Source organism: Drosophila albomicans, chromosome 3 (genome assembly GCF_009650485.2).
Source record: "Drosophila albomicans strain 15112-1751.03 chromosome 3, ASM965048v2, whole genome shotgun sequence".
NCBI lineage: Eukaryota > Metazoa > Arthropoda > Insecta > Diptera > Drosophilidae > Drosophila > Drosophila albomicans.
Window position 1 is genome coordinate 37068458 of NC_047629.2, and position 14792 is coordinate 37083249.

Below are 14792 nucleotides of genomic sequence, written 5' to 3' on the forward strand. Positions count from 1 at the left end.
CTCTCTCTCTCTCTCTCACTCGCCAATACAACAGCCCCGTTGCAAACACACACACAGATAAGCACAGCAGCCTGTTAGCATCCACATGCGCAACACCCATTTTGTCAACTCTTCTGCAATGTAATCCAATTGCTCTCAGCATCCACACCTGCTCCTATTGTGGAGCTTGTTTGTTGCGCGCCCAATTTGATTACGTTTATCAGCTGTTCAGCTATTTTTCGATTTACTTTCACTTTATTTCAATATATCTTTTATTATATTACGAGCTTACAAACATTTTGTATTTTATTTAATAAATTTGTAATTAATTATTTAAGTGTATTTAATATTCGTACATATTACAGGAAAAGTAAATGATAAAGTATATAGAAACTAGCTAGGAATCGGTTAATAGGTTCATATTATTCAACTAGAGTACATAGATACACATAGAGCATAACATACGAGTACTTACGTATGCGAGTATACCCTTGCTGGCGCAGTACAGGGTATTTTTGAATGCAATATGAATATGAATGGGGGCAATATGTGATATGGGCTAATCTTAAGTGTACGTTTAAAGTTATAAGTTAATGTAGTGTTATCGTTAAGTCTGTGCATCACTAACATGCACATGCAAGTACATGGATATATCACAGAAAAACTGGCTATCATATAGGATTACAAAAGCATACACAAGACACTATCTATAATTCTTTTTTTTATTAGTATATTTCTATAATTGTGTAATTTACATAGTATTGAACTTGATTATCTACAAAGTTTTAATGGGGACACATGATAGTTTAGACAAATTTGAGTACTCGTGAACTCGCACTTGCTATGAATGAATTGAAGAAGAACAAGAAGTGTGCTCTCGACACTCGTGACTTCTTCTTTTCAGGCATTATGTTAGTGTTGTGTTCAAGTCATTAAACTCGAGCAGAAGATAATGACTCAAATCCCGCTGCATGACAAACTGTTGTCGTGTGTCTGGAGCGACGTTTAGTCATTCCCCCACATCCCCGCCCCGTCTCGCTGTCTGTCTGAAAGTTTCAGCTTAAATTGAAGAGTGTAAATATGCTAATTAAAGTTATAAAGTGAAATAATTTACGATATGGTAGGAAATAAAGTTTTATTGCCGTACTTAAGCTACATTTATTGCAAAATAATTAGTGTGGTTACTGTTATCGTTATCGCTATCGTTATCGTTGGCATCTCTCTCTCGCTCTCTCGTTCTGATGCCTGCAACAATTTTGTATTTTGCACTTATCCCCCTTGGGCCTGTTTAGTCAATTTTGGTATTTGGTAACGCCATTTCTTCCACCTCTTTCCCCGCTTACGAATTGGAGCGTCCGCTACTCAGATAATTCCCATAGATGTTGTTATTGTAAAGCATTGAACCCATGGATGTTACCGGCACCGTTCCGGAATGCGCTGTAGAGCTGCTCCCGCTGCTGCTGCTGCTGCTGTTGATGTGACTGATCAGCTTCATGTTTGGCGGCGTCTGGGGCGGCGTATCGGGCTGGATCTCGGTAAACCCCACCACCCGACTGTTGGTCTGCTGATGGTAAGGCGGCGCTTGGCTCGAACTCGTATGCAAGTGGTCGCGATGGTGCATAGATGTCTTGGGCCCCGATCCCGATCCTATATGCATGCCCATGGCCTCGGTGTACACCGTAGGTATCCGCGAATATGGCGATGCGGCGGCGTAGCTGCTCATCATACTCAGCGGCGAACCGAGCTCGACTTGCTGCCCCGTCATAGTCATGTTGTTGTTGCTGTTGTTCCCCATTGGATGTGGATGATGCTGCTGCTGCTGCTCCGTATGCAGCTGGGAGCTCGGTGAGTCGGCTGGCAACTGCTGCTGTTGTTGTTGCTGCTGCTGCTGCTGACCCGCTGGCGGGTAAAAGTTCTGGCCGAGATATGCCGTAGGTGGCGGTGTCTTGCAGGCGACTGTGTCGGCCACACTCCAGATTTTGGGCTTGCTCGCCGGCACCGGTATGCCACAGTCTCTGCTCAGCTGGTTTTTTTGAAGGGCACTATAATCACTGGCCTCCTGTGCTCCGCCTCCTCCGCCAGGCGTCTGTCCATAGCCACCAGCATTGTAATAAATGCCAGACGATTGCTGCTCCGCCTGCTGCTGTTGTTGCTGCTGCTGCTGGTGCTGGGCATGAGCGTGGGCGTGGGCATGGGCGTAGGGATTGTAGGCGTGCGAGGGATGCGGACTGAAGCTGGGCGCGCCGTAGGGCGGCAGACCGCGTATGGCCAGCAGATTCTGCGGTTCGCCTCCGCGTTCAAGTTCGAGTTTCTCCTCCATATCCAACTCCTTGTCGGACTTGTTGTTGGTCAGCTCGGACTTGATACGTTGATGGCCGGGATCTGGTGATTAAAGTTGACACACAAAGCGCAAGAAGGAAGAAAATATATTATATATAAATTTAATTAATTTTCAAGACGACAGAACGGAAGTTGAACAAGTAGGACTGCAAACTTGCCACTTGGCACTTGCCACTTGGAAGTTGCCGCTTTTGCCAACAGCTGCTGACTGGGCGTTTGTCGAGTCTGGTGTTGTTTTTGTTTTTGTTTTTTTTGTGTGTGGCAGGCGCAGGCAAAAACCCTTGAAATTGTTGGTGGGCGTTGATGCGTGCAACCCTCGCGACGCGATGTGGCAGCAACAGAGGGCAGAAAGCTTTCAGCAACAAAATGCTCTAGCTTCCGCTCCAACTCCAGCTCGAGAGTCGGAGCCAAGTCGAGCAAGGCCGAAAGTACGGGCGCAAGGCCACTTTGCCAACAATGTGCTGTCAACTTCCGGGGAGGATGTCGCCTAAGCAGTCAGACAAATAAACGGACGGACACGTCGGACAAACGGACAGACAGACGTTAGGGCGAACGGTCAAAGATTGCATAAGATTCGTTGCGCCACATAAATTGTACTTAAAAGGCGGCGCTGCCGCAAAATCTGTAACTGTGGCTGGAGAAGCTAAGGAAGGGGAAAGAAGGAGGAGTAGCAGAGACTCTGCTGCTTTGGCTGGCAGCCAAGACAGGGTCAGGCATTCAAATCAATGTGCGGAAGAGGCGTTTGCTCTAAAACAATACACACATGTAGCACTTGTGAACTTTAAGCCCCTAAAACGCCTTTGGCTTCAGATACAGTTCAATGACTTTTAGAGTTGGGCAAGGAGCAACGGAAAAGCAGCAAAATGAGTTGTCAACTTACCAAATGTGTCGCTGGCTGAGGGCAGCTTGGAGCCATCGCTGGATTCCTTTTCCTTCTCATCATCCGACAGCATTCCATCATCATCGTCTTCTGTCTTATTTTTGGGCTCCCACGTCATTTTGTTCTCTTTTTTCAGTCGGCGTCGGGCATTTGCAAACCACGTGGACACCTGGGTCAATGTCATCTTAGTGATGATGGCCAACATAATTTTCTCGCCCTTTGTCGGATAGGGATTCTTCTTGTGCTCGCTGAGCCACGCCTTCAACGTTGCTGTTGATTCGCGTGTCGCATTCTTGCGACGTGAGGCAAGATCATAGTTGGGTCCGTAACTGCAACAACAACAACAACAACAAAAGCGATAAGCAAAACAATTCAGGTTTAACCACACTTGAGGCTATTGCTCATTAGCTGACTTTAATCTGCGACTCAACCGCCGAGAACTGCGCCCTGTCATACTTGGGGTAAACATGGTTGGCTCTTCCGGTAGATTCAACGTCTCCATATCAATAACGTGGCTAATAGCTCTGTTGACTGCCACACCCGCCAGTCAAACACTTGAGCTTAATACCTAGCTAGTGACTTTCAGATAAGCAGTCAAATGGAACTTCAAACTTGCAGCACAAACACAGTGCGCACAGTGGGTCCAAAGTGAGCAAATGGGTGCAGGTAATTATGATATTTTTAAAGTCATTGTAGAATGTTTGACTGAATATAACTTCTCTATTTTAGATTGAAGCTAGGCTAGACGTAGTAGGGAGTTATTCTGCGTATTTACTGTGATTGATACTATTTTTGGACTCTGATTTACACCTTAGCTACTCAGCAAAAATATAGTTTTCTCGAGCCACCAAGCTACAATCTTGTAATTCAAAAAAATCCTATAAATTTCATTATAAACTAATCAATGTTTCAATTTAAAATTCACCATGAGCAATATGACTATATTATCTGTCTTAGTCTGTCCTAGATTAATCCCTTTAAGTTTCAGTTAATTATTTAATAAACTGAAAATAGCTTGCTATCAATTTTTAATGAAACTTTCACTTAAACTCAAACCTTTAACCATTCACTTACTTTCAAGTAAGCTAGTTATTTTGCTTTTTAAAATACGCCAACATGAAATTTAATGTGAATCATTTTAAACGGCGCAAATTGAAAACGTTTAAAGATGGGTTTTCCCCCGGTTTTTCCGGCATTTTCCTCGGCGCGTACGTGTTGCACTTGCGATTCACGAAATTCCTTTTCGCGTGGTGCTCTTCAACTAAAATAACGCACAATGAAAAAACCGCGACTGGAGAGAAACGCCCTGGGAATTTTAATCTGTGCATTTGTAACTTGCTTCCGCCCAGACCACAAAACAGAACGTTTGCTGCTCTTGTCCTTCCCTGCCCTTGCCTTGCCCTGCCCTACTCTCTTTCCCTTCATTTCCTGCCACGAACTTATTGAGTTTAGTATATTTTTAAAAGCATCGCGACGCGCCGCCATTTGCTTAGAGGGTTAGGTTAGCAAAGTCCTGTCCCCGGGTTCGCGTACCCTTTGCATATTGTCTCTGACTGCTGACTTGGGTCGGCAATAAAAACTCTGCAGACACTTGCTGCCAAAAAGTTTTCTCAGGCATTTGAAAAGCTCGCTTAACTTGGCTGACAATTGACATAGCACTATGGCAAGAAATTTGTATTTGTTAATCACATTTATTAAGCAGAAATCTAACCTGCGCTTTGAACCCTTGAGAACAATAAGGATTATATGTAGCAACTGTGCAGTATTGGTTAGTCAAAAATAGTAAAAGAATCAGTAATGTTGGCATTAAAAGCTGAATAAATAACAGGGAAATCTTGTGTTTGTAATACAAACTTTAAATGTTGCTTCGATCCAAATCAATTTAATGTTTTTATACTGATTTAAAAATTTGTACCCAATACCACAACTTTATTGACATTAATATTTGATTAGATACTTGATTATAATAGAGCAAACTAGCATAAAGCTAAAGTCAACAAAGAAGCAGTTTGCTTCCTATTCACCTTTCCCTCTATTTTTCCCCCTCACTTTAATTTCGTCATAATTATTTTCAAGTGCTTAAGATACTTACCCATAGGCCGCTAGTGTGGGATCGTAGGAATAGTAGCCGCTTGTGGACTGCAGACCGGCTGAGGTCCAGGCATTCATCTCGGAGCCAGAGCTGGCATCCTTCATGCCATAGGGATTATTCTGCAAATGGAAATGAGACTGTTACAGTTAACGCCGCCTTCTGAGGTAGCGCCAGGTGGGCAAAGCTGACAACAAGCTTGTAAGCCGGGCAACGAGTAGCTGCCTGAAGAAGAACAACAGCAACAGCAAAATAACCGGCTTGAAAGAGCACATCTCTGCTGTTATTGCTTAAACTGTCGGCTTACAATTCAGTTGTCGTGGACTTCTGCCCGCTGCACACACTAATCCAATTAAGACGATCACAACAACGATCGAAAACTTACCAGTGGCGAGTAGAAGGCCGAGTTGTCAACACCGATGCTCGGATATGGATTCTGTTCATTCGAGGGATAAGGTCCGCCATAGACGCCGACGCCAACGCCAGCTGCGGGCAACGCCATGCGAGAGTAGCCACCGAGTGTGAGACGAGCCGAATCGTATTGGCAGGAGCAAACCGTGTGCCCGGAGACGGGATCCGTGATGATGGGACGTCCGTTCTCGCAGCAGGACATATTGTTGGCCACACGCACATGCGCCTCAAGAGCCGCCACACCGCCACCAACTCCTGCGGCTGACGCATCTGCCACATCTATGGCGCCGCTCTGTACCTCGCTGCCATTGCCCACGACATCGGCATCGCTGACCGAAGCAGCCGAGGCGGCTCCAGTGCCGCCAGCAAGGACTGCGACAGCGCCCGCATGATTCGAGGACTGCGAAATTGCACCTGGACTAACGGGGCCGGTGATGCCGGTGGTTGTCGAACCCGCTGAGGGACTCAGTGATGCCTCGTTGGTGCCCGACAAAGGCGACGGCACCGAGCCGCCTCCATGTCCGCTCTGGCTGTCGCCGCCCGTTGTGGCTGCCGCGCCGCCAAGCAACTGCAAAGGAGACGAAAAGCAAACAAAATATAAGAAAAAACCGCAAAGCACGTTGCATAAATTTCAGGAATAACAGCAACAACAGCAAAAAAAGAACCGAAAGAAGGTTCGCAATGGATTGGAAACAGGTGATGTGCTCAAGGACACGCAAAAGAAGTAGAGAGAGAGTGAAGAGAGAAGAGGGAAACGGGTCTAAGGGCAGCGGTAGGTAGTTGAGTTGAGTTCAGGGCAGGGCTCGAAATCAAGAAAACAGATTAAGACGATAACTCCAAATGTCAAAATATTTTATTGGCTTGGCGCATTTTGCGATCCGTTCCATCTATTTTCACTTCATTAATTTTCAATTTATCACAGTCAGATTTAAGATACTGCAGCCGAGTGTCTGTCGCAGCCTCAACCTCAGCCACAGTTCGAGATCTCAGCCAGTTCTTTGAAGAGGGTACAAACCGAAAAGTATCAGCGGACCGATCGAGCTGCTCGTCGGACTCGACTGGAGTGTGGGCAAAAAAAGAAAAGGGGCACACAAAATTGAATGAGGCACTCAGGTATGCGCTTTGCACGATAACCGCAACGAATCGCCGTTGCCCAGGACCAAGACCAAGACCCAAAAACCAAAAAAAAAAGAAAAAGAACGTATTCGTAACCGACTCGTAAGCTCATAAGCCGTAAAGTATCTTTACACAAAAGTAGCTTAAGCTATGCCACAATTCTAATGAATTTCCCCACCACAAATCAAAAAAACAAACACTTATCACTCATTCAAGAGGCAGCTACTGTTTTTGTACTTTTTGGCCATATGCTTTTAAATAATAATGGTAATTCGCCAGTTGAACAAGCTGATTTTCAACACCTCCTGCCAGGCTATCTAATCGCAAGGCAATTTCGTGCCAACAGCTCCCAACACACACTCACAATCGAGGAGAATACTCCTCCTGGAGTTGGCTTGAAAATTATTGCATAATGAAGGCGTTTTCATGAATGAAATCTAATGAATTCTGAATGAATGACCACTGCCCAGAGCGACCGGGGCAGAGAGAGAGAGAGAGAGCGAGAAGCAGGCGACCAACTGTAACGTCGACAGCAACAACAAAAAACCACAACAAGTGGCATGCCACACTGTTCTCCACCTTCTCCTTTGCCACCTCTTCCTCCTCTTGCTGCTAATGTACAAAACGCTGCGCGCGCTCATTTCTTATTATTCTTTATTTTTATATGCGATTCGAACATCAATTTCAGTTTTTGTGGTCGTCCATAAAAAACACATATCAGCAACGTCGACGACAACGACACCGAGGACCCAACTTGGTGCGGTCCGAGACCAGAGAGTCGCAGTCGCAGTCAGAGTCCAGTTTGGTGTCCAGTGCAGTGCCTCGGCTTATTATCGGCACGCAAGTCAGTTTATTTTTAATGATTCTCACTCACCCACTCTGGGATGCATTGTGCTGTGTTTTTTTCTTTGCTGTGTTTTTGTGCGGTGCGGTGCGGTGCTGTGGTGCTTTGGTGTGCAGGAAGCGCATCGCATCGCGCTGCCGGGTTTATCGCTGAGCTGAACGCAGACAGGATAGCTGACGATGGCCCCGAGGGGTTCTCTGCACTGGCTTAAAGGCGATTTGATACACTGCTCACTCTCTTTGTCTCTCTCTCTCTCTATGTCCCTTACTCTCTTGCACAATGCGGAAATGTTGCAAATGTTGGCAAGTGTTGGCAACTATTAAATATTGCTTTATAGTTCCCTGTTTTATGACTTGAATATTACGATAAACGGTGTGAACCGCTCTTCGCTTTTTTTGGTGTGCCTTTTTTTTTTAATATCGTGTGTCATGTCAGCGGAAGAAGGATATTCAGGGGCTTTCATTTATCCCAGCGGGATTACAAAGTAATTACCAGTTTGCACTAATAATAGTGCTTGTGAAATTTTAGTATATAATCTTGCTTTATAAGCATAATTCATAATATCCACATATGCAAATCCTTTTTGGCTCACTGACTTACTGACTGATTGATCATTTAGCAAGTGATTGAATGGATCATTATTTAGTGTATGGTTAAGATCTTAATCATAGCAATTTCTTTTTATAATAAAGAGATTTTTCACAATAGGGATTTTATGATGTGGGAAGATTTTTAAATCGAAAAATGTATATAAACATATGAAAACAACTTTTCATCCTTTTCAATACATCAAATTTCAAAATGCATAATTTTAAGAATTTTGAAGCTATTATTTTCTATTTGTGTTTTAATTATTAGAAGAGAAAAGGGAAAGTTCACTAAGCTTTAAAGCAGCTTTCATATCTTATATAATATATCATTCATATTCATATCAGTATAAACATATGAAAACAACTTTTCATCCTTTTCAATACATCAAATTTCAAAATGCATAATTTTAAGAATTTTGAAACTATTATTTTCTATTTGTGTTTTAATTATTAGAAGAGAAAAGGGAAAGTTCACTAAACTTTAATGCAGCTTTCATATCTTATTTTAACATTAAAATATCATAAAATACTTGCATTTATTTGAAACCTCTTTAAAATATATTACACAAATTCACAACTGAAGGGAGTAACCAAATTCGAATTTCATTTATTTACGTGCAATTCATAAACTGGAAGGAAATGCGTCTAAACCAATAAATTGCTTATTGCCACAGTGTTTCAATAGTTCTCTTCTCTTTCCTCTCTAGTAATTCCCCCGACTGGAGCTAAAATAAAACCTTGACTGGCCATTGATAAGTGCACGTTGTGTGTGGATGCAACAGATGAGTGGCATGCGCTTCATTTGTTGCATGACCCAAGTTCAAAAGAATCGGATGCCATGTTCGCAGCGAAGCTTGCAACAACAACAGTTTGCAATGGCAAGACAACAGCACCAAGACAACTGGAACAGCAATAACGACAACAACAATTGTTAAATAAGCAAATCGAGAACAAACGAAAAGTACGTGTAAATAGCAAATAGAATTGCTCATCAAGCATAATTGCCAAAGTATCTGCAAGATACTTAAACTAACTCATACGAGTGCGAGTATTTAGGGTCTTTGAAGTGCACAGACAACCCAGTTTAGCGAATGATGGCAACCATACGCATTGTCAGGGCTGCAATAGCGTCTGTTGCTTCGATTGCTGTTGTTGCTGTTTCTGATGTTGCTGCTGCTTCGGATGTTGCTGCTGCAGTTGCTTTGGCCACCCGCTCAGCGACGCAAGTTTGCTGGAAAAACTGCTGCCGTCACTTTATGGTTATTAATTTTATGATTTATGTTAAAGCTCACGAAACGCCTGCCCCCAAAAGCAAAGCAAGAGAAAAAAAGGCCCCAGACTTTGGTCGTCCCACCTTGGCAATTCCAATTGCCAATTGCTCAGTGTGCGTTGCCTTTGCAACAAAGGAGACTGCAGTTATCTTATGGTTGTTGTTTAAAGAGCTGTTGTTGTTGTTGCTGTTCATATTGTTGTTTTTACTGGCAATATTGCTGCCGTGCTTCATGTTGTTGCTGTGTGCTGTATGATGTTGTTGCTGCCGTTTCGCTCTTGTTGCTGCTACTGCTGTAAAGATGCGTTTATGGATTTTGGTTTTTGCACGCCAAAACAACAACAGCAGCAGCAGCAACTAAACAAAGAGTCTGCTGCAAAAAGTGATAGCCGCAACGCAATAGAAGGTTGCTCCTGACGCCAGTCGACTTGGCATTGCTGCAACAGCAACAGCAACAACAGCAGCAACGGCGCCGCCAGCCCAGCAATGACAAACAATAAGCGAAAATATAGAGAGTATGAGCTGGTATCGAAAGAAGAGAAGGGTAGAAGGGGAAGCTGAGGCCTGGGACTGTCGACATTTGGTTTTGGTTTTGGCTCCGAGCACTCTGCAGACACTGCAGAGACTGGGACAGAGACTCGACTGCAGGCAGAAGACTCGAGGCAGTGCGTCGCTGGCATTTGGCATATTCTCACATTCATCCAGGCAGCAGGCAACGCAATATAGCTGCCCCCACTCCACCACCTGCTCCACAAGAGTCTCCTTCCTATACCCTTCACCCAATACCAATACAAATACCAAAACCAATGCGTGTTTTTGCTAATGCGAATAAGTTGCTCTGTTGCTGTTGCTGTAGCTGTTGCTCTGTTGTTGGGCGCTCCTTTTATTGAATTAACTTCAGTTTCAGTAGTTTGCTGTCGTCGGTTCCAGAGGAACAGCCTCAGCTCCTGGACCAATTCTTTGTTTAGCGTGGCAGTCGCTTTCAATGTTTGCATTAAAAATTCATAAATCAATTATGGAATGCACACGGCAAAATATTAGTTTTTTCTCGCATCACATTCGGCCTACGTAAGGACACTGGACCAAGCCAAATTGTGCCGTCTGCCTGCCTCCTTTTCTCTCTCTCTCTCTCTCTCTCTCTCTCTCTCTCTCTGTCCCTCTGCGTGTGTGTGTGTGTGCCTGGGAATTCAAGTTATTTTGCCATGAAATGCGTGAACTGCTAAACTCAACTCCTTTGGCATGGGAAGTTGACAATTCTGTTCAGGCGCAACATCGAGGAGCTGACAGCAGCAAGTCCCGACTCAACTGGGAGATGGAGGCACCAAACGAATCGTTGATTAAATTCATACTCATATCGAATGTTTATTGAATTCGTCAGCAATTTTTGCGTGTCATATTTGGCATGCCGAATTGGCGTTGAAAATAAAATTAAAATCAAAATTAAATTAATTAATATGAATTTCAATTATTTATGTACTCTGGGCATACAGCGTGTTCTTCACCTCGTTATAATACAGTAGTCACTCGCTAATTAAAACACAGTGTCTCTTGAATAACAATTCGTTTTGGTGCCTTATAAGAAATTCATATTTTTGGCGAAAAATATGAATTTGGTATATACATACGTTAACTTTAGCTTACTGTACTTTATTAATAGTTTATATTAGTATATTTTATGAGAAACTTTAGGTAAATGAAACTTGAAGTGGATTTTACTTTAGTGAAAATTGAATTGATATCATTCTTTTAAAGTATGGAAAAATTTAGAATTTTACCTCACAGAACAAATTTGAAATCATTTTAATTCCTGTCACAAATATTTAAAGGTGAATGCCTCTCAAAAAACATTGCACTAGTTACTAAGGCTAAAATTTCGAATATAAATCACATTCTAACACATTAATCTCTTTTTCATTTTAAAAAACATTCCACTTTTTTCTTAAAGCTTAGTCGCAAAATATAATGATTATAATTTACCTTTTACATATAGAAACAATTTGTTTAGCGCACTCGTCAGAATGACTTATAATAAAAGGTGATAATAAATTAAATTTAATAGTTGTATTACAAGTCGTTTACGCTAACTAAATCGTAAATTACAAAACCTAACCTATCGCAACAATAAAGCATTAAGTTCATTTATCTTATTGAGAATAATTTAAACAACTCAATATTAAAGACGTTTTAATTAACAGTTTTCCCAATTTTGAGTTGACTAAGTGACTGACTGACTCCAAAGCCCAAAAAACACACACAAAACGAGTAAATATATTAACAACAATAATAATAATAGCAACAGCAAGAAAAACAACAACTGCTGCTGATGAGTAGAACGCACTTTGCGTATCCCTGGAACGAGCCATAATAATTATGGTCGATAATCTGAGCGTTCATTATTTTAATTATTGCAATTTTGCCAAGTTTTGCATATTATAATAAATGGCGCTCCATTCAGTAATACGCTTTGACAACAATTTATGTGGCATGTAAGAGGAAGCTGAGGAAGCCGAGAGGGCAACGGGCCATCGACATGAATTAAGGCCAATATATGTAAGTGGAGTATGTGTGTGTTTGGATATGTTAGACAGTCCTTCCTTCCAATGGTTGCTGTGTGTCTTCAACCTCAGCTAAACTAATTTGAATTACTGAGCTTCACATTATGCCGCCGTCGCCTTTGCCTTTGCTTCGCTCGCCTTCTTGCCCCGTGGGTAATTATGGCCAGAACTGAAAAGGTCCAGTCTAGGCAACGTCCTAAATTGTGCAACATTCACTTGCATATTCATGCCGTCGAGAACTGACCACAAATTCCCTGGGCGTAAATTTAAATTTATGTTTATTTCAAATACTGCTACGACGTCATAGCCAATTATATGTATACATATGTGACTAAAATTAGTCGCTCTCACACACACGAGCAGATCTTGGATATTAGCCACAAATTAAACAGCTCTTTAATGCGAGTTCTCCTTAAGTTGACACAGAAACGGAAATTTGCAAAAGTCCCTGTTTAAATAACTGGCAATTAATGCTTACAGCAGAAATTTATATTTTTTAAACTTATCAGTTGTTACCAATCTTTGCAAATAATGTCAAAGTTTATTGTGGCCAACTTTCGTGATAATAACTGCTCGCTGATTGGCCAAAATTGTCACTCACAATGGACATGTTCAGCCGCTGATTGAGAACATATTTTGTGTGCCAAAGTTGCCAAGATTCTTTTGCTATCTATGCTGTTATCGTTTTGCACTCTTATTGGTCGATCACATGTTATTAACACATTCAACTTTATGGCTGATGCAACAAAAAATTCCAAACTGCGATATTAATAGCAATTATTTTGTGTTATCTAACACTCGGTGCCAAATAATTATGGTAGAAGAGAATTGTAGCGTGTTCGTGTCTTATCAGATCTAAACTCACCTGATTTGCCGACGGGTAACCGTATCCAAACTGCGCATATGCAGCCATTGTCGCGCTTGTCACAGGAACGTGAACGTGAATGGGAACGGAAAGTGTGAGTGCTGCTCACCGTGGGGCGCCCGCGCCCTCCAAGGATGCTGTGGCGGCCCTGGAGTGGGTGGAGTTGAAGGTGGATTCCAATTCGAAGAGATGCTCGCTTTTCTCTGCTCTGCTCTGCTTTATTGTTGTTACTGTTGTTGTTGTTGGTGGTTGGCGTGCGTGCTCGACGCGAAGCGCGGCTAAGCACTCTGGGCGCTTTTGTTGTTTGTTGTTGGTTTGTTTGGCTGCTGTGCTATTGTTGTTGTAGTTGTTGTTGACCTTGTTGAAAATTGATAAAACAAATTGTCGATGTCGAGCAGTTCTGTTAATGTCGCCGGAGCCGGAAAATGTTTTTGTTTGTTTTGCTTTTGCTTTTTTTTGCCGTGTGACTTTGCGCTTTATTCTTTTACTTGTCGTTTCGCGTTTGTTTGTTTACTCGCCTTTTTTATTGACTTTGGCCGACAAATCGCACACCAATGTTTGCGAGCAAACAGATGTCCTCTGCTGGATGCTGGACACTAGTTACCAAATACGTAATTCGATTACGTGAAGGGGACGCAGGGGGGAGGAGAGCACTGACACTGACACGGGTCCAACGACGGAACCGGGTCACTTTTGGCTCGTCACTTGACACTAGCGGGGCCAAAGGGTCGTGCTACTTAGTCACTTAGTCACTAGTCACATGTGTTTCTCCTCATGTTTGTTTGTCATTTCGTAGATTTGTTGTTTTGTTTGTAATTTCTTTACTTAGTTTTGATGTAGCTTAAACACTCTTTTTTATCAACAATTTCTTTGTCATTTGCACAAAACTCTGCGTTCTTGTTGTTTGTTTTTGTGGTTGCACCGATCTCGACGGCAGCGACGCAAACGAGTTCCACAACCTGTCAGTGGCCTCTCAAAAGTGACGACGCTTCGAGCTCACAAATATTCGACGGTCGACGGGCAGAGCTACAGCTACAGAGCTGAGATGTGCGCCTATGCCTATTCGCGTTTCAACACAAACTGGTCTCTCGATGCCGCAGCGACAGCAACCGAAACCGAAACAGAGACCGAAACAGCAACAGACACACAAACACACACACACTCATTCAAAACAGCTTGCTCACAAGGCCAACGAAGCGCTGTCGCGAGAGCGAGAAAGGCAATGCACAATAATAGCATCTGTGTGTGTGTGTGAGAGCAGGCAGGCAATCATTCTGGTTAACAACCGTTCCAACCAGAGAGCACAAGGAATTTGCTGTTTCATTCGACTTGCGTGTTCGCCACACGTGTGAGCGAGAGCGAGGGTTCGCATTCTCATTGCGCTCAGGGGGCTGTTGCTGAGGAATACGCCCACCTCCGACTGGAACACACATAGCAGCTGCTGCAGTCGTCGCAGTTCAACATATTATATTTCCAGTCCAGTTCTGTTGTCGTTTCCCCTCTTCTTCGTGTGCGCTGGAAACATTTTTATGGCGGCCTGCGATCGAAAGGCTTCACATAGTTTGTCTCACTTTCTTCCGCAACTCCTTGTTCAATGTTTTGATGTTGCCCTAATATGCTTGTGATTTCTGCAGCTTATTATGTATTATGGCGAATATTTATTTAAAAATCGAAATATTCAGTCTTCCAATTAAGACAAGCAATTAAACATTTGTGAGATGTGTGAGCAAGCTAATCAGTGTTTATAAATAATGTGAGAGTAAATAAATTAACATTTTGGTACATGTCAAAACAATTGTTTAAATTTATATTTATAAAACAAACACTTTCAACCATAAACTTGAATATGATTC

The 14792-nt window shown here is 42.7% G+C and overlaps 1 protein-coding gene across 1 annotated transcript; it reads right to left on the reverse strand.

The window, feature by feature from the left end:
* Positions 1-279: 279 nt before the first annotated feature.
* On the reverse strand, positions 280-14003 carry LOC117570493 (homeobox protein caupolican). The gene is made up of 5 exons (XM_034252187.2): positions 12940-14003; positions 5674-6267; positions 5292-5410; positions 3200-3528; positions 280-2361 (listed from the first exon to the last, which is right to left on the reverse strand). The coding sequence occupies exons 1-5, from the start codon at positions 12985-12987 to the stop codon at positions 1319-1321; spliced, it is 2133 nt and encodes a 710-aa protein (XP_034108078.1). The 5' UTR covers positions 12988-14003; the 3' UTR covers positions 280-1318.
* Between the last annotated feature and the right edge of the window lie 789 nt (positions 14004-14792).